Here is a 27687-nt window from a genome sequence, read left to right as displayed (position 1 = left end):
CTCCGTAAACACAAAAGCTGGAGAAGATAAGAACCACAGATAAGGCCAGAACTTTGATTACAAATATTTTTTGTATGCAAACCTTCAAAAAGGTGCCTCCTGTGTCTGATTCATTGTGAGATACAGAAAAAGCATAACTGCACCTGAGAAAACACTGAGATTTAAATACTTTTTTCCAGTTAATACCTGTGTGTGTGTGTGTCTGTATGTATTTCTCTTTTCTGGCCCAAACTCAAGTACTGAATTTTCTGGTTTTCTTTTTTTTCTGAAATTTGAATATTTTTTTCTGCTGAAAATACTCCTTGGGTTTAACAGAGACTATCATTTAGTTTGGACAGTAACAGAGACTTGTTTTTTTAAGCACGTTGGCATTTTAATTGTTTTATTTGGAACATACTGTGATAAGGTTTGATACCACCTGACTTTTGAGCAAACTGTGCCGTGGGAGGCTCACGCTGGATACATTTCTGCTCACTAATGAAGAAGAGCATTGCCATTGGGGTTTGCAGCCATCATAGACAAGTTTCTTCCTCGTTTCCCTGTGACAGTCAGTGATTAAATGGAATTAAATAGGATTTCTAGGATCATTTTTTGGTCTTGAAGGTCCCCAGGATTTTGGGCATGAATTTTCCCATTTTCTTGTCTTTGGCATCTGTGTCATATTCCTCTTCACTGGGACTCGTGTGCTCATCCTTCTTGCAGAACACCTCAAACCTGCTGTAGACTCGCTTCTCCTTCCTCATGTTCTCCATCTTCTTGAGGAGGGTGTCTCTGTCCTCCGACGGCTGCCGCTGCAGGTTCCGCTTCTGGCTCCCAAAGCTCTCCGACCTGTGGATGTTGCAGCTTTTCTCCTTTTCCCCTTTTCTTTCCAAGCTTGTGGTGGACCTGGAGAGGTCGGGGTTGCTGGTGGACGGCAGTTGCTTGGCCAGCTCGGCTCTGTTCTTCTGGCTGTTGGCAGAGATCTGCTCCAGGATCACCTTGGTGTCGTCGCGCAGGTTGCTGCTGTACAGGATGTTGGCTGTGGAGGACGGGAACCTCCCCTGTGTTGTCTGGCTGCTCTTGGGGGGCAGTGGGGCTGCGAATTTGGGGGGTTTTTCTTCCTCCATTGCTTCCTGGCAGTCCCCTATGGATGATCGTTTGAGCACCACTGCCTGCTTGTCACATTTCCCACTCTCAGAAGCAGGTTCCTCCTCCAATTTCTTTTCACCTTTTGGGTTCAAAAACTGCTTCAGCCGTAGTGACCCTTTTCTTAAAAACTCCATGGGATTTTGCTCTTGTTTTGAACAGTCTTCCTCAGATTTGTTGAGAGAGCTGTCAGACCCTTGACTTCTGGACAGGCTTTCTAGAACTGAGGACGTAGTACTTGTCCTCACCTGTGGTTTCTTAATTTCTGTGTTGACTAATTTTGGAGAGTCTTCTCTGAAGGTCACTCTGTCCTTCTTCTCTGGAAGAGCCAATTTCTGAGTGTCTCCTACAAATATCAGGCTCTCCTTCTCTGGAAGAGGAGGTTTGTTCTCGATGGGGTAAAACCGGGATGACAACTTGTCCACCTTAGTGCCAAGATGTCCCAGGGGATCTTTACTCAACGCGTCCCCAAGCTGCGGGGTGGATGAGGCCATTCCAAATGCTCTGTCCAAATCTCCATGCATCTTGTAAGTACTGCAGGAGTCTTTGGAGTCCAGCACCCTGCTCTCCAGAATCTTATACTGCACAGATTTGGTACATTTCTTCTCCGTATTCTGAGATTCCTCCTGTAGGTAACCTGAAACAGCTTTGGTGTGGGTGACCGTGCCCCGTTCCATGTCCTTGCCCACAGCTTTGTACTTCTCCAGCAGCTCGGCCACTTTGGAGGAAGCAGCCGTCTTGATGGTTTCATTGTCCTTTGTTAACTCACTGGACATTTGCTCTTTTTGGATCATCTGCACCTTTTCTATTGTGGTGTTGGGCTGATCTAATTTGGCAGCACTGAAAATCAGAGAGGACCTGAGCCTGGAACTCCTCTGGATCAAGGGATTTATCCTGGACCTGAAGGCATCTGGTTTCATGATGGAGGTTTCTTCACCTGCTCTATCAGAATCCGCAGATTCCTTGGCACTGTCAATTCCCAGTTTGCTGCTGAAGGGCGTGGGGGGTTTGAAGGCTGGGACGAGGTCAGTGGGGTGCTTTGTGAGGGGATCCCCCAGAGCATCGTTGTACGCCTCGGACTCCATCGGCATCGGGAGCCCCTCCTCTGGTTCCGACTGGTACGCGCTGAGGTACGAGGAAATCCTCCAGTTCCGCAAGCCCGTTCTGTTTTCCTGCGTGCTCTTGTCGTCGTCCTGCTCCTCATCCTTGTCCTGCAGGAACAGGTGCTGCTCCAGGCTCTGCTTCTGCGTGGGAGAAGTCTGGCAAATGAATTTCTGTCCGATGTTCTGCCTCCGTAGCATCATTCCCATGGGGCCGTTGCCCGCGGGGTTCAGCTGGTCGGAGCCGTGTCTCACCTCCCTGGAAGAATTGGAGGGCACGTAGTCCAGCCGCAGGGGGAAACCCTCCTGTGAATAACTGGGCTCCAGTTCAGGGTATCGGGGTCCCTCTCCATAGTCTTCCAGCTCATTGAATCCCGGCCTCCCCCCTCGAATCCTCTCAAAGAATCCCTGAGGTCTGCCAGGAAGATGGGGATGTTCAAACTGGTACTGGTAGAACTGGTCCTTCTGGAAATGACTGGATTGGATTTTGAACTCGTCCATGTTGTTCATGAACATCTGCCGGGTGTACTGCTTGGCAGAAGCAAAATTTTCAAACGTTCCTTCTGCAAAACTGTGTCTCTTAAAAGCGTCCAGCTCCAGCTGCTTGGAACGGAGGAAGCCCCTGACGGGATCCATCTGGGAATTCTCCATTTCCACCTTTTTGTACATCCGCATGGCCGACCCCTCCACGGTGTGCCGCAGCATGTCGTCCCGCCGGAAATTGGACAGGAAGTACCTGTCGGGATCCACCCTGTCCATGAAGGAGGGGAAGAGGCTCTCGTCCCTCTGGAACATCAGGGGCCCTTTCTTGGGGAAGAAGGGCATGTTATTGCCAAAGGGAGCCAGGGCAAACGTGTTCTCTGCCTTTGCCAGGACGTTGGCTGGAGGAACCAGAGGCTCCGACTGTGCAAACAAGATGCGGAATTCTTCATCAAAGCTGGCCACCAGCTCACCCTGGAAGATGTGGGCAATGCTCCTGTGAATCTTCTCAAAGGACCACATGAAACTGAAGAGAGAACAGAAGTGATGGAGTAACTCAGCCGTACCTGTTTTCATTAAAACATTTGCTCACCTGAAGCAAATTCTAAATTTTCTGTTTGGGCAGAAATAGGGCAAAATAAAGGCAGACAATTCCCTTGCAGCTGTGTTACACGACTGTTCCCAAACCTAACAGCTTGATTGATTTGGGATCACTTCTTTGCAGAGAATTTTACAAAGCAGTAAATGATTTCTGTTCTAAAAAGCCAGTCAGTCATGTCACCCAGAGTGAGCTGATGATAGTCCTTGTGTGAAGCACGTATTCCTGTTTTTAGTACTGTCAGTAATGACCTGGACAACAGTCAGTGTGTCCCCTCAGCACCTGGCAGGTGACACCGGTCAGGGGCACCCCAGAGGCTGGGAGATGTGCTGACAAGAACCTCCGAAAACACAAACCCAAGGTCTTACTCCTGAGGTGGTGCCAACAGAACCTCTGAAAAGACAAACCCAAGGTCTTACTCCTGGGCTGGCACAGCCCTTCCACCCACACAGTTTGAGGGGACTGAACAGAGGAGCTGGGCTGGAAATGGGGGAGGAAGATGTTCAGTGTTATGGTGTTCATCTTCCCAGGTCAAGCTCTGTTTTTTTCCCCGTCTGCTGAGCGATGGGAAGCAGGGAAGGATCTCTTACTTTGCCCTGCCTGTGTGTGCAGGTTTGATGCAGCTGTTAAAATTGTATCACAACCCAGGAGTGTTCCCACCTTCACAGTTCTCTACCACATCCTGCTGGGAATGCTGAGGGACCTTTGTGAGGCTTGGCTGCCTGCTGGGCTTAACCAAAACCCTTATAATTGCTGTCTTTTTTTTCCCCCACAGATTTTTTAATTCCTTATGTGAAGGAAGTTTGGTTTGGGTTGTCTGTGCTCAAGGCCTTCTTCAGTTGGTGTATCTACCTCCACTGCAAAATGGAGTATTTTTCCCAATAAATTGCTACTCAGTGTCCTTCCTCAGTGAGCAAATCTTGTGTCCCTGATATCCATGTGGCAGTGCCAGAACGCTGCTTTACCAATTCACCAGCCAGTCTCTCAGAATCCCAGACAGGTTTGGGTTGGAAGGGACCATCACACCTTGTTTCACCCCCCTGCCATGTGCAGAGACACCTTCCACTAGCTCAGGCTGCTCCAAGCCTTGGTGAGCCTCCCCTTGAATGCTCCCACAACTTCCTACTTCAGGAATGATACAATATTGGAAAGCCCAAAGCACATGGGAGTGTGGCAGAAGCAGTCCTGAACAATTTACTGGATGCTCTCATAAACAAGAAATGATCCAATCGGAAAGTTAGTTGTTTGGTACAGCATCAAATGTGAGTAACTCTTTTCAAATATCAGGGGAAAAAAAACAAAGTGAAATCTTACTGTCATGGAATGTGCACTTTAATCAGATTTCTGTCATTTTTTCTTCATATACTGTGGTTTTAAATACCCCTAATTCTATTTGCTTAACTTCCACCATGAGAAGCAACTTAGGGTAGGCTTGGATCAACCTGGCCTAGAAGTTTCCCTGCCAACAGCAGGGGGAGAAACCATATAAGCTTTAGGGTCTGTCCAACCCAAACCATTCTGTGATTCTATGATTACATTCTCAGAGCATGACAGGTGTTTCCCCATCACCCTTTTAATATGTGAAGGAGAAATTCTTCTACTGCAACTCACTAAAAACATTTATTCTGCCAGAAATTAATGTTTTAGCTGGTAAGATTGTTATTCCCAAAAGGATGGTAATGTGTTCATGGCTGCTCTCAATCCTAACTAAAACCACCCCCACTAAAACCACCCACCTCTCTGCTGCCCAGAAAAGCTCCCATCCCTGGAAGTGTCCCAGGCCAGGCTGGATGGGGCTGGGAGCAGCCTGGGACAGTGGAAGGTGTCCCTGCCCATGTGGGGGTGGAACAAGATGAGCTTTCAGGTCCCTTCTCACACAAACCATGCTGTGATTTGATGATTCTGTGAGTGGAGGTCCAAGTTCATTTGGTCCAGGCTAAGATGCAAATCTTGCACTCCTCATGCTATGGCAAATTCTCCCTGGGGATCAGATGGGAGCTGAGCTCCTCTGCAGCCAGCCCTGTGCACAAAGCCCCTGAGTGTCTCTCTCTGAGCTGGACAGGGCTCCTCACCTGTAGTTGCCACTCAGCACCACCATGCAGTCCACCAGCAGGAACTTCTCCTTCAGGTGCCCCTTGAAGGACATCCCCGTGCGGCAGTAGTATGTTGGGCCAGACACTGTCCTCACCCTCAGGAACTGCAAACCAGGAAGGCACAGACTCAGGTGGGACCCTCATTCCCTCCCCTGCCCTCCTTCCCTGCCTCCTTTAACCCATCCAGCCCCACTGGGGTTATCCCGCTCCAGTGGTTCTGCCTGCACACAGCCATGTACAAACCCCTTTCTCAGCACTTCTCCAGCCCTCAGCCCGTGTCGTGCCAGCTCTCCTCACTTTCTTCACCTCATCTTTCACCAGGTTCTGCCCCTTGTCAGGCGTTTCCTGCCATACTGGCCCTCTGTGTGCAGGACACACCCCCTCAGGACACCCATCAGGTAGGGCAGGTCTGTGCTCACCTCCACATAGTTGAGGTTGACTCTGCACTTGGCAGCTGTGTCGAGGAAGAGCTGGGAGTTCATTTCATCCAGCAGGATGTAGACAGGCACCCGGCGAGAAGCAGCATCCAGCACCTCGAACAGCAGATCCACGTCGGTAAAAACGTCCATCACGATGGCCACCACCTGGCAAGGGGTGCAGAAGGACTCGTGAGCCCCTGTGCTGCCCTGACCCACCGCGTATCCCAGCTTCTCACACCCTGCAGCTGCACTGTCCCCAGCTCAGCTTCCTTCTCAAACAGGAAACATCCCAATTAAAGGTCCCCTTAAGCACTGTGGGCCCCAAACTGGAAGGAGAATTTCTGCCCAGGAACGTGCATGTACTGTGTATGCAGGTGAGGGGAAACCTCCCTGTGTGCTTCCCGACTCATCAATCCAAAAATTCCATCAATTTTTTGGCCAGTAATCACACTGGATGGTGTATGGAGCTGGTCCCTCCACTCCAACATCCCCGTGCCGTTTTTGGGTAACTTCCTGGCCAGCATTCAGGCAGCCATTCTCAGCTGAATCCATGTGCTGATTTTATGGAAAGCAGCTTCACAGCTTCACCTTCCTGTCCTTCCCAGCTCCCTGAGTGCAAATACTTGATGGAAATGGTGTAAGGAAGGAGAAAACTCTTCTCAGTGGTGCCCAGTGGGAGGACAAGGACAAACTGAAACACAGGAAATTACAGATCAGTTACAGAAAAGCCTCTGGGACTGCAAGGAGACCATCAGCATGGAACAGGCTGTCCAGAAAGGTTTAGTCTCCACCTTTGGAGACGCTCAAGGACACATCCTGAGTGACCCTCTCTAAGTGACCTCCTCTGAGCAGGGGAGTGTACAGGACCAGCTCTAGAGGCCCCTTCCAATCTCTAATGTTTTGGGATTCTGTGAACTCTTGGTGTGTTTTAGCAAGGCCTAGGACATGGTGCCATGACAGCAGAGCAGAGACAAGCTTTGATGCAGTCAGTGCTGGATTTGGATCACCCTGCTCCTCTGTCAGGTTCTGAAAGCAGAGTTCAGGGACTTAGCAGAGGACCTGATGTTCCTCAGCCTGGAGAAGAGAAGGCTCCAGGAAAACCTTACAGCCCCTTCCAGTGCCTAAAGTGGCTCTGAGAGCTCAGGAGGAACTTTGGACAAGGGCCTGGAGTGACAAAACAAGGGGAGTGGCTTTACACTGCCAGAGGGCAGAGTTGGATGAGATATTGGGAAGAAATTGTTCCCTGTGATCAGGCCCTGGTACAGCGTGCCCTGGGCAGCTCTGGCTGCCCCATTCCTGAAAGTGTCCAAGAGCAGGTTGGACAGGGCTTGGAGCAAGCTGGGCTAGTGGAAGGTGTCCATCCCCATGGCAGGGGGGTGGAACTGGACGAGCTTTAACCCAAACCACTGCACTATGATTCTCCTCCTGATGCTTCTCTGACACAGGTGTGGTTTTAGCTCTGCTCTGGCCGGGCTCTCCCTGACTCACCTGCTGAGCTGCCCGGATCATCCTGCGAGCCTCCTCCTTGATGCTGGGGTTGTCTGGCGGGGGCGGCTGCACCAGCGTGGTCACCTCCGTTCCCCTGAAACCAAAGACCATGGGCCAGCCCAGATCCAGCTCAGGCACGGCCAGGTCTGAGTTCATGGGCCAGTAAGTCCCGGAGGAGCCGTCCGTGTCGTTGTCCCCCACCGTGTCTGTGCTGCCCTCCTGGTTGGCGTACTGGGGCTTCTGCAGGTTCTGGATGATGTGCTCCACCTCAGAGGCACAGAGGAAATCCGGGGCGTTCTCCTCAGCCAGGAAGCGCTGGTAGCTCTCCTTGCCCTCCTCCGTGAGCACATCCAGGGCCAGGCGGTAGTACTCCTTGTAGTGGGGGGGAAGGTAGTTGGGGTCCAGGGGGTTGTCCCCCTGGGAGGAGCTTTGGGATCGACGAGCCATCGGGGGAGGGAGAGCTGGAGGGAAACAGAAACATCCCTGAGACACAGCAGTGTCATGACAGCAACGCGTCCAACACATCCTCCGCAGGGAGCACAGGCAGAGATTAAAACAACATGGAGCAATGCTGGAGAAAGTTCAATTCAAAGGCATGGGAGACTAAAATTAGGCAGAGGTGTGAGTCACTTAACCATTACCTTCACAGAGTTAACTGTTTTGGGCCAAAATATGGAACAAATCAGCCAGGCAGCCCTGGGATAAGCAAGGCCAATGCATCCAACAGAATGATCAACTTTCTCTTTTAGGCTGCTGGTTGCTAAGCTTCAATCTATTGTTTGTTTGAAAGTCAAGAGCAAAGCTCCAGGTGGTTATTATCTACACCCCATTAAAATTAATTTCCAAATGCTACAGAAGTTATTTACTACGTGTAATGTGGCCCTAAACCAAAAGCACCTGCCTGAACACAAGGACACCCTCTGTACCCTCACAGATTGGGTTATCACCACCTCAGCACATGAACAAAGCAGGTGGTGCAGGGTGTCCTGCTGGTGTAACACAGCCAGAAGGCAGAGGAGCCTCCATGAGATGAATGAAGAAATAAAAAACAAGGCATGTGATCACTTCTTCAGTCTCCTCATGTTAAGAAAAAACACAGCTGAAAGGGCCTCACAAGCAATATTTGGTAATTGTCTATAGGGGACAATTATTTGAGACTATAGAAAAATCTGATTTTAACCCATTTTTGACAGAAAAGTTTGTTGTGCCACAACAGTAATATCAGACTGATCCACAAAACACTCCAAGCACTTTGGCTTTAGACTCTGAACTAATGTCAGTGCTGGAATGTTCTTTTCCTGCACTCCAGCACTGAGGTGCCAGCAGAGATTTCCTCCTGATGCCCAAAGAGTGAGTGACTCCTGCTGGGTGGTGTTACTGAGTGAGCACAGGAGGTGAGGGAGGCTGCTGTTCATCCAACACATCTGCTCCCAAAACGGGAGGGATTGCCGGGGACTGGGAGATCAAACCTCACACTCACACTATCACTCATCAGGAGCTGTAAGATAAACCAGTTTTGAGTTCTTACCCGACCACCTGCCCAGCACACAGCGGTGCTGCGTTACTCCTGCCTCAACCTCCCACAAATTGCTCCTGCTCTAAACTGGAACCCCTGGTAAAGCTGCGTGATACAACAGGAAAAATTATAGTCTTAATGTAAGGGTAAGAAAATCCAACAGCTCCATGTGTGAGGTACTGCAACAGATACTCATCTCTACAGTTCTGACGTGCAGCTGCCTATGCAGTCTGAATTGTCTGCATTTATCTTTCCTCTCTAATTCTGTCTTATTTTCTCTTTGTAAGAGGAGAAGTACAGAGCATTGCAGTGTGTATCTCTGGTGGAAGGTGCCCCTGCCCATTGCAGGGGTGTGGAACAAAATGGGCTTTAAGGCCCGCTTCCACCCAGACCATCCTGGGATTCTGTGATTTTAGGATGCTCAAGTCACCTGTGTTCCTGCTTTTAACTGTTTCAGCAGTGTCATTTTAAGGACTTGCTCCCATATGCCAACAATCTTGGACAGAAGAACACCATATCCAACTCATTCATACATTACCCAGGAAGGGGACAGAGGTCCCACAGCAAACTGCTCACACTGCTCAGAGATGGGAGCGGGAGAGACAAAGGACCAAGTGCAGCCTCAAAAGGAAGAACTACCAGAAGAACCCTCTGGTACTGCTGGGCAATCAAAACAGCAGAGGAAAGGTCATGCTGGTGAAGTGGCAAAGCAATTTTATACTGATTAATATAATTATTTCACTACAGTTATAAATGAAGAGGGAGAAGACTGAGCTTTAAATAAGCACCAAGCAATGCTGACTGTTACTGGGCAGGACCACAGCAAACAGCAGCACTACACAGGTTCAGGAGGAACTCACAGCTGTTACAGATATTTTATTCCTCAACTCCCAAATGGGGAGGCTTATGCCTGAACTCTGGTTCCTCAGTCTAGAGGAGACAACCACAAACGGTGCCCAGAACATCTCTGCTGCCAGCACAAGGACCAAAAGGACAGAAGGTGAACCTGGCAGGTTCAGAGGGACACCAGGAACCCCCTGTGCTCAGCTGGGCTGATCTGGGGGAGCTCTCATTGCTCTGCAGCTCCCTGGCAGCAGGGTGCAGCCGGGGGGGGTCAGGCTCTGCTCCCAGTGTATGTAGCCACCTGAGCTCCCCAAGATGAGCACATTTGTGAATAAGGGAAAATGGCACCAAGTGAAGAGGTAAATTGGATGTGAAAGCAAACTGCTCCTCGTGGGCTTCCCTGAGACACTGGGAGAACATGGACAGGGAGCTGGGGGTGTCCTGGTACCACTGAACATGGACAGGGAGCTGGGGGTGTCCTGGTGTCACTGAACATGGACAGGGAGCTGGGGGTGTCCTGGTGTCACTGAACATGGACACAAAGCTGGGGGTGTCCTGGTATCACTGAACATGGACACAAGGCTGGGGGTGTCCTGGTGTCACTGAACATGGACACAAGGCTGGGGGTGTCCTGGTGTCATTGAACATGGACACAGAGCTGGGGGTGTCCTGGTACCACTGAACATGGACACAAAGCTGGGGGTGTCCTGGTACCACTGAACATGGACAGGGAGCTGGGGGTGTCCTGGTGTCACTAAACATGGACACAAAGCTGGGGGTGTCCTGGTGTCACTGAACATGGACAGGGAGCTGGGGGTGTCCTGGTATCACTGAACATGGACACAAGGCTGGGGGTGTCCTGGTGTCACTGAACATGGACAGGGAGCTGGGGGTGTCCTGGTGACACTGAACATGGACACAGAGCTGGGGGTGTCCTGGTGTCACTGAACATGGACACAGAGCTGGGGGGTGTCCTGGTGTCACTGAACATGGACACAGAGCTGGGGGTTGTCCTGGTGTCACTGAACATGGACACAAGGCTGGGGGTGTCCTGGTATCACTGAACCCAGCAGTGAGGGAGGGCTGCAGGCCTGGAGGATCAGGGGGAGCCTGCCGGGGATGCCTGGAAGGGGCCTGGAAAAGACCCATGGCTCATAACTGTGAAATAAAACCCAGAAGTTGTGTTTGTGCCCCCACAGGTGTCTGCCCCAGCTCTTTGTGTGTTCCATGGCTTGGAGCCACCTGGTCTGGTGGAAGGTGCCCTTGCAGAGCATGGAACAAGAGGAGTCCCTTGCAACCCAAACCATCTCGTGCTCCCATGATGCCATTAATTGTTGGCATCCTTTAATTCCCTGGGTTGCATCAAGAACAACACCATGTTGATGAATTTTCAGTTTGCATGAAAAAAGCTGGTTTATACATATAAGTAAGTATGTAAAAATATAAGTAGCTATATACACACACAAATATATATATATATATACAAACACGCTAAATTCTGGATATTTCATTTATCTTCCAAAATCCTTCCCTGTCAGGTAAAGCAGAAGGGAAGAAAGTACATGGAACCCCAAAGGATATTTGTAACCTTTTGTCACTTTGGTGGATGTGAGTTCAGGTCAAGGAATAAATAAAATTTCTCCTGCTACAGCTCATCTTGCTGACTTCAGATGGATTCTGCACTTAGTTCATGGATTTTTATAATTTTGTTTTGCTCTGTTCCAGCCCCTGGGGTGACCTGTTTGCACTGGCAGAGCTCTGAGGCCCTGGGTCAGATTTGGTGTCATGAAGCTGCTGACTGCCAGGCCAGTTCTCCACTTCTGGATCAAATCCTCCACTATTTGGAAAGCAATTCCTCTCCCAGTCAGATGTAACCAATCACATGCCACTGCTGGCTGATATTTGTGTGCCAGAGGGAGGTTTCTGAGACAGAACTGGCTTTTAAACTCCTGTCTTTTCACTTCTCTCTTAACTAGTCTTGCTCCATTCCAAGTGTGTGCATTATCCCAGTGCAAGGCTGGATTTGGTGGAGGAGCAATTCACATGCCTCAGGAAACAGGAGATGGATTACTCACTGTGCCACATTGCCCTGCTCTTTTGTTACTCCAGAACTGTGTATTCCATTGTAGGACATTCCATGCTTTAAGCCTTGGTTCCTTTTAACCAGAGCTCAGGGAGCACAAGGGCAGGTTTCCCCTCAGAGGGACAGGAGCCTGGACACACATCAGAGTTATGGACACACATCAGTTATTGGAGTTACCAGCTCTCTTCTCCCCTGATAGAGAGATGGCTGGATTCTCTTAGATCAGGGGCACCTAAAACCACCTGCAGGAGCCTGAGGGGAGACCTCACAGTACCCCACAACCTCCTCAAGAGAGGAGGAGGAGGAGCAGACACCGATCTCCTCTGGGGTAGCAGTGACAGGAGCCGAGGGAGCAGCTGCAGCTGCAGCAGGGGAGGGTGAGGTTGGAAATTAAAACAAGGTTTTTCCCCCAGAGGGTGGCTGGGCCCTGGAACAGGTTCCCTGGCAGAGTTCAAGCATTTGGACAATACTCTGGGGCACAGGGTGGGACTCCCGGGGTGATCCTGTGCAGGCCAGCAGCTGGGATTGATGTGTGGCCCCTTCCAACTCAGCCCACTCTGTGATTCTGTGACTCCAAGCAGGGGTTGGCTCTCTGCTTGAACTTTACCTGCAAATCTATTTTCTGCAGCTTCTTTCCCTCCAGAAAAAGACAATTGTTGTATTTCCGGAATTCTGAACCATCAAAACTGTCAAAGGAACTGAGCCACAAACTGAAAATACCCCAAATGTAGATTTTCAGCCTGTAAGTACTGATTGATAGAGAATTTTACTTACTTACATGCTTGGGTTTTTTTATTTAATTAGGAATTTCATTTTTTTTTAATTGCTGGTCCCAGTTTACCAAATCTTCTGACATGATAATGAGGATTTGAGGGAGAAATGGGAATGCTAAAAAGAATAATGTGTGGCAATTTGCTTGGGGGTCTTTATAATGGGTAACAAAGTATTTCTTTATAATGAGTAACAAGATATTCTGTGTGCAGTTACAGCTCAGGCACTGAACTGCAGTGGGTACAGGAGGAGAGGAGCTCATGCCAAGCCAGCACCTGCAGCTGTGAGATGAGTTCAGCCAGAGGGAACCCTGAACATCCCTCCTTCCATTCCCAGGACAATACTGGAAAACTAAGGCCCTGAGGTCCCCTAGCCCAAAAACCCTGCAGTGCACCTCCAGAAGGGCAGAGGAAAGCTCAAGCACATCACCAATGTCCTCCTCACCTTCAACAGCCACAATTTCACTGGGAAAAGCTTCCCTGGGAGAGTGGGAGAGAACTGCCCCAGCATCACACAGGAAAGGAAAGGAATCCTGCTACATCCTGACAATATGACCTGGGAAAAAACTCCAGCAATTGTTTAAAGCTGGATGTTTTGAGCAGAAAACACCGATACAGGACCCAAGACATTCTTCAGACCACTGGGCAACATCCCTACTGATGCTGCAGCCAAGCCCCTGGTGCTTCAAGGAAAGAAAAATTCCAGAAGGTAAATTAGGCAGCAAGGGGGGAAATCTGCCTCTCCCCATCACTGAGCCCTTAGGCCTTGGGAAAGTCACAATAAATAAAGTGCAAACAAGGCATGGCCAGGGCAGCAATTGAGGTGCTCACACACAGGCTCTCCGTGTCACCTGGGATGCCCCAAGGTGCCTGGCCTGGCCTCCAGCCGCTGCTGAGGAGGCTGTAGGAGCTTTGGATGCCCAAAGGCACCTGGAATGTCCCAAAACCCACAGGTGTCAGAACCAGGATTTCTCATCCAGGATCAGTGACCAAATGCATATGTACAATGCGCCTATCTGCACCCCCTTACAGATAATATCCCAGAAACATGGGATAGGATTCATCTTCTAACAGACATGCTCACGTTTGGCCAAATACTCTCTTAATTTTTCTTCCAGACATTAACAAATCATCCTGCTAAAGCCTCAGTGCTCAGACCTCAACTGTTTTAACTCCGAGATTCCCCCTTACCCTGTCACATAATCCATCCTACCAAGATCCTGCTTGGAACTGTAAGTGCTCTATACCAGAATTTACCAGAGGATGGGAGGCAGCTTTGACAGGAGGATGAGTCAGATATTTGGGACATACTCCTCCCTGTGAGGGTCGTGAGCCCTGGCACAGGCTGCCCTGTCCCTGGCAGTGTCCAAAGCCAGCCTGGATGGGGTTTGGAGCACCCTGGGCTAGAGGAAGGTGTCCCTGCCCATGGCAGGGGTGGGGGACTGGATGAGATGTAAGGTACTTCCAACCCAAAACATTCCATGATTCCTGCCTAATATCCCATCTAAACCCTGTCCTTGGGCAGTGGGGAGCCGTTCCCTCCTGTCCTGTCACTCCAGGCCCGTGTCCAAAGTCCCCCTCCAGCTCTCCTGGAGCCCCTTTAGGCGCTGGAAGGGGCTCTGAGGTGTCCCCAGGGCTTTCTCTTCTCCAGGCTGAACAGCCCCAGCTGTCCCAGCCTGGCTCCAGAGCAGCACGATTCCAGCCCACACAGTTATGTGTCACAGTGTTACTTCTTCAGATATTCTAGAAGTCTGTTACCATTATTTGGCATTTCATGCACTTCTCTGCTATTCTAAGTGACCATTCTATGAAATTATGTCCATAAATTTGGAAGTATCACCACTCATGATCAGAACCTTTAGAACCAAACCTGCAAAATTCAGTTTCTCCCCCGGAAATCCTTCTCCTAATGCCACGGCTGGGACAAGCAAGAGCACGGACAGGTACACAGAAGGGTGTGGGAGGAACCACAGAATCTCCCGAGCTGGAGGGGACACACAGGGGCCAGCAAGCCAAACTCCTGGCCCTGCACAGGGAGCCCACAGAAGGAAGGAAGGAGGTGTGAGCACTGCTGGCACTCTGGGCCCGTGGCTGGGGTTGGCAGGGGAAGCTGCAGGAGAACTGAAGGCAGCTCCTCTGTGGCTGTGTGCAGCAACCCCTCCCATGCTCGGGGGCAGCGGATCAAGGAGAGCACGAAGCAGCTTGTTGGAAACCCAAAAAGTGGGAGATGAAGGCCCTGGAATGGGCTGAGGAGGAGCAGGATCCAGGTCTGCTCCACCCATCTGCTGGGCTGTGCAAAGGCGCTGCACTGCTGCTGCTGCAACTGCTGCATCAAACATTGCACTGCTGCTGCTGCTGTGTCAGACTCTGCACTGCTGCTGCTGTGTCAGACACTGCACTGCTGCTGCTGCAACTGCTGCGTCAGACACTGCACACTGCTGCTGCTGCCTCAAACACTGCACTGCTGCTGCTGCTGCCTCAAACATTGCACTGCTGCTGCCGTGTCAGACCCTGCACTGCTGCTGCTGTGTCAGACACTGCACTGCTGCTGCTGCAACTGCTGCGTCAGACACTGCACACTGCTGCTGCTGCCTCAAACACTGCACTGCTGCTGCTGCTGCCTCAAACATTGCACTGCTGCTGCCGTGTCAGACCCTGCACTGCTGCTGCTGTGTCAGACACTGCACTGCTGCTGCTGCAACTGCTGCGTCAGACACTGCACACTGCTGCTGCTGCCTCAAACACTGCACTGCTGCTGCTGCTGCCTCAAACATTGCACTGCTGCTGCCGTGTCAGACCCTGCACTGCTGCTGCTGCAACTGCTGCGTCAGACACTGCACACTGCTGCTGCTGCCTCAAACACTGCACTGCTGCTGCTGCTGCAACTGCTGCTGCTGCAACTGCTGTGTCAGACACTGCACACTGCTGCTGCGGCTGCATCAAACACTGCACTGCTGCTGCTGCTGTTCCTGTGTCAGACATTGCACTGCTGCTGCTGCTGTGTCAGACACTGCACTGCTGCTGCTGCAACTGCTGCGTCAGACACTGCACTGCTGCTGCTGCTGTGTCAGACACTGCACTGCTGCTGCTGCTGCTGCCTCAAACACTGCACTGCTGCTGCTGCTGCTCCATCAAACACTGCACTGCTGCTGCGTCAGACCCTGCACTGTTTCTGCTGCTGCATCAAACACTGCACTGCTGCTGCTGCATCAGACACTGCACTGCACTGCTGCTGCAGTGGTGCACGGGGAGTCCCAGTGAGGTCACTCCCCTCCACGGCCAAAAAGCCATCAGGAGGAGAGGAGCAGGTGGAGAGGAAGGAGCAGGCAGTCTCAGCCATCCCCATGCTCTGATCAAGGCAGGGGTGGGGAGTGGTCTCCGAGGGAAATCTCCCTTCAGCTTGGCCTGAGATCTGCCTCTGTTCCCACTGCTATAAACGGGAGTGACTTTACTGGCTGTGATTCCTGCCACACACATTCGGTTTTGAGATCCCCAAAAGCTGTCAGAGCCCCCTAATAAAGGGAAGAGTCAGATGTGATCACAGCCTGCAGATTCCTCCACACTGAAAAACACTCAACCACGTGGAATATTTAATGTAAGGAAAAGTGGCTGGCAGATGAAGCTGGAGGTAAAAACTGTCCCTTTGCCTCTGGATTCATTATAGCAGCAGAAACTGGGAAAAGCACAGACCTGTTGACGTGGGCAGCATTTAGCGCCTGTCCATATTATGTTCCATTTCAACAGGCTTTTACTGTTTTTTCCCTAACAGAGCAGCAGGAAATCACAGATTCAGACACGCTGTGATCACCACAAAGCCCTACAGATTAAAATAAATAAATAAAAGGACGTGCCTTTCTCCAGAGCCTTTGTGCCAGGTGTGAATCAAGGGCGCTGGACCGTATTTGCCCAGCCTAAGCCAAAGGGAACTGGCTCAGTGCTGCCTTTGTCTCTCATCTGCAGTGCCTGGTGCCAGCCCTGCTGATGCCTCAGCACCTGGGGCTGGCTCCATCCCTGTGCTGACTGCAGTGCTTGTTGTTACGTGTTCTGCCTGCACAGCCAGTTCCCAGGCTGCCTCGCTCAGGTGATCCCTCCCTGGCTGGACCTGCTCTGCTGCTTTGGGACACTCCCAGCAGCCCAGGCTGCCTGGAGCACCCAGGAGGAGCTGCCTGCGAGGAAGCAGGGCTGGATCCCAGAGTCTGCAAAGAGCCAAGCTGTTCCCCAGACCCCTTACCTGCAAGTACAGACAATCCTGGGCTCAACCACCTCACTTCTCACTGCCCTAGACAGCAGCAAGAAGAGAAAGGCAGCACAGACAGTCTGTTCTTTAGCCACACTCTGCACAGCCAGCCACAAACCCCTCTGTGCTATCAACACTCAAAGGGCTTCTGAACTATAGGCAAGAAACGAATCAAGGCATTTTGATCCCTGTGATGGGCCTCACCTGGCCTGTACACCACATTCAATGTCATCGCTGTCATCTCTTAGGGTGGGCTGTGAAAAGAATTCATGTTTCCAAAATGGCTCTATAAACAAAGTTTACAAATCAATTATTTAAAAAAATATTTGGCCTCAAAAAAAATTAGGAAAGATCCTATGCAAACAAAGTGCTGATGTTCTGGGAGGGCTGGGTTTAGGAGAGGACAGCAATGCCTGAGGGAAAATGACCGGAGCAGACATGGTGACAATGAGACATGGAAAGTGTTAGCTTGCTCTCAAGAAAATGTTGTACTTGGTAAATGATCTGGGAAGAGACCTGTCTCCTCGAAGATGGTTCAAGGTGTGGGGTTTTTAATTCTGCACTGTGTGATGGAAGGACTAGCCAGTGCCTTCTGATCTTGCTGCAGAGGAAGAACCTGTATGAACAGCAGGACATGCTCGTCCTCTCCAGAAGCTGCTTCTCACTTTCTGTTCCGAGGGTTGGGCTTCTCCTGAAAAGGATCCTGCCAGTCTTACAGGGATGCAGAATCTCTAGTTCTGAAGTGTAGCCCACAATTTCCTACTTTGGTCAGAACATGGAATTGTACAAGAGCTGGGGCAAAGAGGAAGCTGCCCAGAGAAGCTGTGGATGATTCCCCATCCCTGGAAGTGCCCAAGGCCAGGCTGGAAGGAGGTAGGAGAACCCTGGGCTGGTGTAAGGTGCCCATGGAAGAGGGTTGGAGGAGATGGTCTTGAAGGTCCCTTCCAACCCAAACTATTCCATGGCTGCATGATACTGGATGCTGGACACCTTCCCATGAACTGCTCTTCTCACATTCCTCACAACAGGACAGGGAAATACGGCAAATAACCTCCACTAGGCACTTTTTTAGCTACAACTGCCTCAGCCAAGTCCTAATTCTTATCTTTTCACTTTCCATTCTTCTCTCTGCATTTCCTGATGAGTCTTACCATGTTCTCCTTCTCAGTGTCCTCTTCAGGCAGTAGGCTCAAAGCCTGGGTCACTGTCAGAATTTCTGGTCGGAATTTGTTATTCCTGTTACAATGCCATATAATGCTCCCAGACCTTCTCCTTTGGTCATCTGAACAGCTGTTCACTCCATGTCAATTATCTGAGAGAATGCCACCCCATTCTTCACTCTGGATAGTCTTAGGTGGATCTCACTCATCATTAGAAAACAGACAGTACCTCTGCCTGCTGCTGGGAGTTTCACTGCAGAAGTTTTGGCCATCCGATGAGAAATTGCTTCAATTAATCAACTGTTCACTGAGTTTCCAGAGATGGCAGCTGCACTGTCTGTGTTCATACCTGTGGCAGCTGACCCTGATAAAAGGCTCCAAGAACACTTTCTGTGTCTCAGGTGAGCAGTGAATGCCCTGAATGCTGCAGGCACTGGCAGAGCAGAACTGGTGCCTGGTCTGCACCTCCAAAACCCACTGGACTCTCACTCATCTCTGCCTACTAGGGCAAGGGATCCCACAGAACATTCTTTGCTGGAGAATCAGAAAGTGGCCAGACATTTGGGATATCCAGGGGATCTTTCTGCAGGCCGGAGGAAGGGAAAAGCGGCGGAAGAATTACATGTTGTAATTTTCTTTGTGAAGTGGTTGCTGAGACACCTGTCAGTGTGTCCCACAGTGGCAGCACGTGAACCTGTCAGCCTTAACTGTCCCATGCAGCAAGGGTACAGAGTGGACAGGGAAATCTGAGCTGTGGGGAGCAGCAGCACAAAACCTGATGTTTACAGCAGCTGGAAATGAAGTGTCATCCTGCAGGCAAAATCTCTTAGGAGATTATCTGAATGATCACGGAATCCTTTGGATTGGAAAAGCCCCCTGAGACTCTTGAGTCCAAGGGCTCTCCCAGCACTGCCAAGGCCACCACTAACCCATGTCCCAGTGCCACATCTACGACAGCAATGCTCGTGTCACATTCACTATCCTGCAGCCAATCCTTTCCCCTGGCTTTTTATTCAATAGTTAGCAAGCATAAGGAAGTCTAAAATGGAGGACTTAAAAAAAAGGACAATCAGTGTAAGGCCTAATTTGGGGGAGAACCACGTGCTGCCCTTGACTTTTACTTCCCCCACACACTGATTTTAGAAATGCAGTCATCAATCTCCTCTTCCTCACTAAGACTACGAAAATCCAGCACATGGGGCCTGATAAGCACTCCAGACATGTCCCATGTAACCGTAAAATACAAAGAATTCCAATCCTGCAGGGTTTGGAGGTGAATTTCCATTGCCTGGAAAGTTTTGGTTGCCAGAAAAATTATGTCTAGAACATGGGTAAGTCTGTCCTGAGCCACAGCCCTGCTCTGACACGAGCACACAGACATTTCCACACTTACAGAACCTCAAAATCAGACACTGATTAGAGTTGGATTAGACAGGTTAGAGCTGGAAAGGACCTTCAAACCCATTTTGTTTCACCCCCCTGCCATGGGCAGGAACACCTTCCAATAGACCAGGTTGCTCCCAGCCCCATCCCAGCCTTGAACCTTCCAGGAACAGGGGAACAACAACTTTTTCCTTTGGCATGCAATTTCCCCTAAAGCATATGAAGAGCAAGACCTTTTTCCCCCCTCAGAATACTCCTATTGCCAGGTCACAGCAAATCCAACTCTCTTTTTACACCTCAAATGCAACTATAAAGTCCCTTGGGTAAAGTGGAGTGAGACCAAAACGAAAACAACTTTCCCTAAAATGCAGCTCCCATGTGTCCATCTAATGGGGTTGGGACTCACTGTGCTCTCCTGCCTCCTGATCCAGGGAGAATATTTGCACAGGGAATGGGAACGGGTGCTCAGCACTGCTGCCACTGTCACTGCTCCAGGTTGGGGTAGTTTGCTATTACTGACCTATTTTTGGCCTCTCTTGCAGCTGAGCTTATCGCAGCTTCCACAAATTAGATGTTTTCAGCAGCAGAAGGATGTGATCAGTATTTCTGTTCCTTCACAGGTGCCTCTTCCCTTTCTAACTGTTCTAGATGGAGAACCCAATCCTGAGGCCAGGCAATTGACCCCTATTGACCCTGGCCAACTTGGAGTGAGCAACACGGACCCATCCCCTTCCTGTCCTCACACACCAGTCCTGAGGTCTGTCAGGCTTACACCTATTGAAAACTCAGCAAGTGCCAGCCCGTGTGCGCCTGTCCACACGCATCTGTCCCTGTTCCTGCCCGTACGTGCACGGCTGTGCCAGGGCTCGTGGGCCGTGTCAGCACTCAGAGCACACCCAACCCCTGTGTGTGGAATGCAGGGGCCTCGGGAGCTGCTTCCCAGCCCCTCGCAGACCTCAGCCCTCACAGCACATCCCCTTCGTCCCAATCTCCTGACCATACATCCCTACAGTGTCCCTGGTCCAAACAGGAGAGCGGCCTGGGCTTTGTTATGGAGAGCTCAGTCAGGCTGCAAGACTTTTCCCAAAGAACGAGGCTGAGTTTGGGAATATCTGCTCCTGAGGGATTTCTCAAAGGGGAACAGACACAATTGTGTAAAGTGTTTGATAAGCAATTTTGACCTGAGGACAGAAGGGTCCCTTCCCTTGCCATCCCCAACACAGCTGGGACATTCCAGGTCCCTTCCCTCACCATCTCCAGTCCCTGCTGCCTGTACTGGGACATTCTGGGTCCATTCCTTTCCCATCCCCAGACTCTGCTGCCAGCACTGGGACATTCTCTTGCCCCCCTTGCCTCTCTCATCTCCTTCTGTCTCTCTCCCTTCCCTTCATCATGGCATATCTGGGAGCTCCTGCCACTGGAGCCTTCCCACATAGAAGCAGCAACCTCCTGCCCATGGATTGCCTGTGGAATTCCCTGTCCCAGATGCCAGGCACTGGGCAGAGGAGCAGGACAGGCCCTCCCCAGGCCTTGCCCTCCACCTCAGGCAGCCACACAGGTACCCCAGGAGGTATGTGCCCTTCTCCTACCTTACCAGGGAAGCCAGCCAGCTGGTGGATAGGCAGTGGGTCGCTCTCTGGCTCAGGCGGCCATGCAGGTACCCACGAGGTCTCCACCCTTCTCTACCTTCCCAGGTGAGCTGGGGCAGGTGGTGGGTCACTGTCTGCTCACTTGGACGTGCCTGCAACCTGATTCACCTGGGAGCCAGGCGAGCGAGGCTCCACCCAGGGCAGAGCGGGGGTGAGTAACAGCGAGAGAAAGGCAAACTCCGGAGAGCTGTTCCCTCCCCAGGCGCGCAGGGAGCCAGAGATAAGGGCTGCGCATTCCTGAGCCGCCGGAGGCCTCTCCCTTCCGTCTGCCCCGAGCCTGTCAGACCAGCTCGGCATTGGCAGCGGGGCAGGGCTTGCCGCAGCCCCGGTGCTGTCCCGGCCCGTGGCACGGACCCCAGCCCGTGACACGGACCCCAGCCCTCGGCCCCCAGCCCCGGGAAGGGCCCCTGGGCGCTGGTCCCCGCGGTCGTGGCCCTGCGGCTCCTAGGAAGGGGGATTTGGGCTCCTCGGGCACATGTGGTACTCTGGGCGTGCTGGGGACAGACGAGCAGCAGCTCCTGGGCAGTGGCACCATGGAACAGGAGGGGCCCGGGGCAGCGCCCTGTCCCCCGTGTCCTCGGGGGTGCCGTGGAAGGGGCTCTGAGGGGACAGCCGCGGCCTCCCGTCTCCCCCCATCACCGTGCCCGCTCCCGCGGCCGGGGCCCCGCGGGCAGGGAAGGGTTAAGAGAGATTCCCCGCAGCCCCGGGCGTGGCAGCGCCTGTTCCACCTTTCATGTCCCAGCTCGTCCCGCCCGGCCGCCGCCGCCGTGAGGGCCGGGCCGGCGGTGACTCAGGCGGGGCGGGGGGTCCGCCGTGAGGGAGGGACCGAGGGCCGGGCACGGCCGGAGTGTCTGCGGGGCGGCGACAGGCTCGGGCTCCTCTGAGGGGCTGCAGCAGTGTCCAAGGAGGGAACAGAGCTGCGGCAGAGTCTGCAGCACCGGGCTGAGGGAGCCGGGGGGCTCAGCCTGGAGAAAAGGGGGTCAGGAGGGAACGGAGCTGCGGCAGAGTCTGCAGCACCGGGCTGAGGGAGCCGGGGGGCTCAGCCTGGAGAAAAGGGGGTCAGGAGGGACCTGCTTGCTCTCTACAGCTCCATTACAGGAGGGCAGAGCCAGGCGGGGGTCAGGCTCTGCTTCCAGTTAATAAATGACTCCATGAGAGGTCATGGCCTCAAGCTGCACCAGAAGAGGTTTAGGTGGGATATTTGGAATGTTCCTTCTGGAAAGAGCTGTCCAGCCCTGGCAAAGCTGCCCAGTCCCCATCCCTGAGGAGACTGAACAGTGGAGTGGATGTGGCACTGGGGACAGGGGCTGGTGCTGGTCCTGGGAGTGCTGGGGAGCAGCTGGACTCAGTGATCATTGCATCATGGAATGGTTTGGGCTGAAGGGACCTTACACCTCATCCAGTTCCACCTCCCTGCCATGGACACCTTCCACTGTCCCAGGCTGCTCCAAGCCCTGTCCAACCTGGCCCTGGGCACTGCCAGGGATCCAGGGGCAGCTTCTCTGGGCACCTGTGCCAGGGCCTCACCACCCTTACAGGGAAGGATTCCTTCCCAACATCCCAACTAAACTCACCTCTGGCAGTAGGAAGCCATTCCCTTCTGTCCTGTCACTGCGGGCCCTTGTCTAAAGTCCAGATCTCTTGAAGCCCCTTCAGGCACTGGAATCAAGGTAACGATTCATCAACTGCTTGGCTTCTCTTCTGTGGAACAGAACACTTCTGCTCTCTAATGGAATGTAGTGTTTACATCTTTGCTATAATCCCTCTTCTGTCATCAGGAAACTGCAAAGGATCTGTTTTGAGGCCCCAAAACTATGGCACTGCTGGTAGTGTCATGGTTTTGATATGGCCATTTAAGGCAGGACCTATCAGACTGAACATTGGTGACAGCTGGTGACAGAGGTGGCTGTATCAGTACCAGCCACCCCAGAGACCTTGGAATGGTGCCACTATGTACATGGGGGCAATTCAGACCTTCCAGGCTAAAATGATGAACTGCAGCTGAACCCCTCTGGATACAGGGGAGCTACACCATCTGTCTGGTATCTCACAGATACACTTAGATTGGATAAGCAGTGTCCCTGTGATTCTGAACGAGCTGAACCAATCCTGCCTGTAAGGAAAGCCAGTTTCAGCATGAGTTTGGAGCTTTTCCCTGTGTGATACTGAAATATGAATTGGTGAAAACCCTCAGAAAGTCAGGTTTAAACGGTTTCATTAGTTTTTCTGCAAGGTTTCAGTGTGTGGCTTTACAAACCTTTTATCCTTAAATAACAATGACTTGCAGTAAGAGTCTGGAATTACACGTAAAGGAACTTGGAATCTTTGTGAACTTTGGCTTTTAGATTCTATCAGCCCGCAAGGACCTGTGTGAGTTATTCTGAGATGTTATTAAATCCCAGTGAAAACACACTGGCCTTCCCAGAGCTTGTGGGATAACCCTACACTCTTGTTTCAGCCTTTATCTCACACCAGTTTAATCTACTTCATTAAGTCTCATAGCCTGTATTTGAGTAAAGTATTTCTCAGTAATGTAGATACAATTATCACTTTTCAGTCTTCTCACTATTAATCAGAAAACATTTTAAACCTCTCATTTTCTCTTTTCCAAATCACTTAAAAGGATATTGGTGAACCTTTTGTGTTCCAGCTTTTCAAAACTAACTTTCAAATCTGAATATCAAACAGGATGCTTTTACTTTCAGTTTCACTACTACTGTATACACAAACACATCACCAACATTTTATTGGAGTAGGTTTGACTTCTTCTGAGACAATTTCTTTTGCACTCCAGAGTAAATATTACCTGGAATTGCTGATTTTAAAGCTATTCCTAATGGAATAAAGAGGCCTCATCCTTCCACTTGGGAATTAGTAATAAAGTTTTGCTGCTTTTCTATTCTGAATGTTGGTTGTGTTTATTTCCTTGCATTATTTCCAAGATAATATTGGTTATTTTAGAGAACCTTCTTTCCCTGTAAACGCAATGTACGTGTGTAAGCGGTGTTTGTTTGGTTTTCATGAATTACAACGTGTTTGCATTGTTACACTGGATTAGTGCAGTAATCCAAGCTGGGTAATTATTGTTTGTCACCAGTGTCTCACCAGGCTCCCTCTGCCAACGGCCTTCAAGGAAGGCACACTCGTGTCCCAGATTGATGTCTGCATTAACCACACGGGGTAAAATAAAGTGTGTGCAATGAGGTGAGACCTAATTTCAGATTGTGGTAGTTGCTTCCACTGGGACTGCAGCTCTCAGAGACAGCAGAGCAGGCAGGGAACACCCTGAGCAGGGGGGCAGCAGGGAGACACCCTGAGCAGGTGAGAGAACACTGAACAGGTGGGGAGCAGCAGGGAGAACCCCCTGAGCAGGGAGAACACACTGAACAGGTGGGAGAACACCCTGAGCAAGGGGGCAGGAGTAGGAGAACACCCTGAGCAGGGGAGCAGCAGCAGGGAGAGCTCTGATCACCGTTCTCCCCAGGAACCAACACAGCCCACGTGTGTCGGGCAGGTCATGCTGGGGTACTGCTCCAGCCCTCGGTTTTGGCAACAGCCTGAACCGGAGCACTGTGAGGGCTCTCAGCACTGATTAAGAGGGGATTGCACAAGTTTGTGTCCTCAGGTGCCACAGAACTGTTCCAAGAATATCCCCACACGTGGGGATATGGCACTCAAGCACGTGGGTTAGGGGGGAACATGGTGGTGGTGCTGGGCTGGTGCTTGGTCTTGGTGCTCCCACAGGTCTATTGTGACTGTAATGATTCTGATTTTAAAACTGAAATCCTGGAAATCTGACCTGATGGGAGCCTGGCTTCTGGTAGGTTTAGCTGGGATACTGGGGGGAAGTTCTGCCCTGTGAGGGTGTGAGGCCCTGGCACAGGGTGCCCAGAGCAGCTGTGGCTGTCCCTGGATCCCTGGCAGTGCCCAAAGCCAGGCTGGATGGGACACTGGAAATTAGGAATTGTTCCCTGTGAGGGTGTGAAACCCTGGCATAGGGTGCCCAGAGCAGCTGTGGATCCCTGGCAGTGCCCAAAGCCAGGCTGGATGGGGCTGGGAGCAGCCTGGGACAGGGGAAGGTGTCCCTGCCATGGCAGGGGTGGGATTAGATGGGCTTTGAGGTCCCTTCCCACCCAAAACATTCCATGATCCTGTGATTACCACACAGCCCCTGGCTCCATCCACCAGTGAGCTGCTGGCCTGCTGTGATCACTGCCAGGATGTGAGGAACAGACACATTACCTGCCCCAGAGGCACCACGAGCACACACAGGGTAATCTGGAGAGCAGGGCCTCATTGCAGAGCCGCTCCTCCAGCAGTGCAGATCCATGGGCTCTTTGATAGTGCAGAAGATGGTGAATCTTGCCCTTGACTCCCCACGGGTGACTCATCCCAGCTGCCACTCTGGGTTTGATCTCTCAGGCTCTGCATGTGTACATATCAGATTATCTGGGTTAAATGCATCTCTGCTTTTGCCCTTTATCTGTCTGCTCTGGAGCTGTTTAACGTGATCTGCCTGTTTTCATGCCAGCTCAGTTTCAGGAGTCCCAGGCACTGACTGGCACTGAGCACTGAGCTGACAGTTCTGCAGTGACCGCAGGCTTGGTCACTCATCTCACAGCTCCCCAGTGCAATTCCCACCCCCTGGGCTGACAGAATTGGAAAAGTCTCTTCAGTGGTTGCACGAGTCATCCCCCTCTAGCTCTTCACAGTGACTTTTTAAATGTGGAGAAATCCCACATTATTCCAGCAAGCAGGACCAACATCTGCATGGAACTCTGGGCGTGGGAACAGAAATGTGGTCTTGCACAGTTTCACTGTTAGTTGTTTGCCTTTTTAAAGAAAACTGCCTTCAATTAAAGGGGCTGATGAGGAATAGTCTGCGAAGAATCAGTGTTGTATTTACACAGCAGCACTGTTTGGGCACCAGGACAGGAAGCTGTTGTGAGGGTTTGCTGTTTTGTGGTTTCCCTGATGGCTGTCCTTTCCTTTGGGGAAAGCCCAGGAAGGGTCCTTGCCCTAAGGAAGGGAAGTCCCTGGGATCAGGTCACCTGGCCCTAACCACAACCCCACTGGAGGGTCCCCCGTGCAGACAGGGGATTCAGAACATCCACTATGACCTGAGTAAGAGAAAATCCAGAGAAAATCCAGACTGCTTGGCTGGGCCAGACCCACTCCCCCTCAGGAACAAGGATATCCAGAGCCAGAGCTCACCCTGCACTGGCACGGGAGACACATTTCAATTCCAGACTGGTGACAGTTTGAACCTTTCTTCTGAGGGACGAGGTGCAGACACGGATCTCTGCGGTCACCAGGGAATGGCTGCAGCTGTGTCAGGTGAGGGTTAGGCTGGATATCAGAGAAAGGCTGTGCCCCCAGAGGGTGGCTCAGTGCTGGGATGGGCTCTCCAGGGAGCTCGATGGCACCCGGGATCCTGTCAGCCCAGCTCAGCCCAGCCCAGCCCAGCCCAGCTCAACTCAACTCAGCTCAGCCCAGCTCAGCTCAGCTCAGCTCAGCTCAGCTCAGCTCAGCTCAGCTCAGTCCAGCTCAGTCCAGCCCAGCTCAGTCCAGCTCAGTCCAGCTCAGCCCAGCTCAACCCAACCCAGCCCAGCCCAGCCCAGCCCAGCTCAGCTCAGCCCAGCCCAGCTCAGCCCAGCCTAGCTCAGCTCAGCCCAGCCCAACTCAGCTCAGTCCAGCTCAGCCCAGCTCAGTCCAGCTCAGCCCAGCTCAACCCAACCCAACCCAGCTCAGCTCAGCCCAGCCTAGCTCAGCTCAGCTCAGCTCAGCTCAGCTCAGCTCAGCCCAGCCTAGCTCAGCCCAGCTCAGCCCAGCCCAGCCCAGCCCAGCCCAGCCCAGCTCAGCCCAGCTCAGCTCAGCCCAGCCCAGCTCAGCCCAGCCCAGCCCAGCCCAGCTCAGCTCAACTCAGCCCAGCCCAGCTCAGCCCAGCTCAGCCCAGCCCAGCCCAGCTCAGCCCAGCCCAGCTCAGCCCAGCCCAGCCCAGCCCAGCCCAGCCCAGCCCAGCTCAGCTCAGCCCAGCCCAGCTCAGCTCAGCCCAGCCCAGCCCAGCCCAGCCCAGCTCAGCTCAACTCAGCCCAGCCCAGCTCAGCCCAGCTCAGCCCAGCCCAGCCCAGCCCAGCTCAGCTCAGCCCTCCGTGACTCCGTGCCTCACCCACGCTGCTGCGGGAGCGCAGAGAGGACAAAGACGGCCGGGCACTCACTGTGTGCCTGCTCCGTCCTCCCTGAGGAGAAACAGCCTCACTGCACAGCGGCTCCTGATTTAAATGATTTAAATGCTGGTTTAGGGTTATTAAATCAATGAGGAGTCACCACAACTGCAGCTCAATGGTTTCTGCAGGCACAGAGCTGCACCTTTTCACAGGCGGTGCGCAGCACGGGCCCTGAGCCGCTCCCTCCCAGAGCCGTTCAATCCCCGCTCCGGGATCCTCTCCCGGGCTCCGCTCGGCCTGGGCTCGGCTTGGGCCTGGCCTGGGCTCGGCCGGGCTCGGCTTGGGCCTGGGCTCGGCTTGGGCCTGGCCTGGGCTCGGCCGGGCTCGCCGCTGTCGCGTCACGATCGCGTCACTGCGGCGTCACCGGGGCGCGTCAGCGCGCAGCGTCACGTGACGGCGCCAGGGGGCAGGGCCGCGCTCCCGCTGCTCCCGGCCCGGCCCTGCCCATCCCATCCCCGCCGGTACCGCCCCTCTGGGTCCTGGTCCGGTTCATCCCATCCCCGCCGGTACCGCCGC

At 52.3% G+C, this 27687-nt stretch overlaps 1 protein-coding gene across 6 annotated transcripts; it reads right to left on the bottom strand.

The window, feature by feature from the left end:
- Positions 1-366: 366 nt before the first annotated feature.
- On the bottom strand, positions 367-27371 carry FAM83H (family with sequence similarity 83 member H). Of its 6 annotated transcripts, XM_058807545.1 has the most exons (7): positions 27163-27371; positions 26159-26272; positions 25187-25369; positions 7304-7764; positions 5816-5980; positions 5376-5500; positions 367-3231 (listed from the first exon to the last, which is right to left on the bottom strand). In XM_058807545.1, exons 3-7 carry the CDS (start codon positions 25272-25274, stop codon positions 585-587), a joined length of 3486 nt encoding a protein of 1161 aa, XP_058663528.1. In that variant the 5' UTR covers positions 25275-25369; positions 26159-26272; positions 27163-27371; the 3' UTR covers positions 367-584. The 6 variants fall into 6 exon arrangements, with proteins under 6 accessions (XP_058663528.1, XP_058663556.1, XP_058663565.1 ...); XM_058807573.1 differs by lacking the exons at positions 25187-25369; positions 26159-26272 and having other exon boundaries at positions 27114-27353; XM_058807582.1 differs by lacking the exons at positions 25187-25369; positions 26159-26272; positions 27163-27371 and adding an exon at positions 22519-22691.
- Positions 27372-27687: the final 316 nt, after the last annotated feature.

This window comes from Ammospiza caudacuta, chromosome 1 (assembly GCF_027887145.1).
Source record: "Ammospiza caudacuta isolate bAmmCau1 chromosome 1, bAmmCau1.pri, whole genome shotgun sequence".
NCBI lineage: Eukaryota > Metazoa > Chordata > Aves > Passeriformes > Passerellidae > Ammospiza > Ammospiza caudacuta.
The sequence above is the reverse complement of the archived record's forward strand: the minus strand, read 5'-3'. Positions and strand labels throughout refer to the sequence as shown.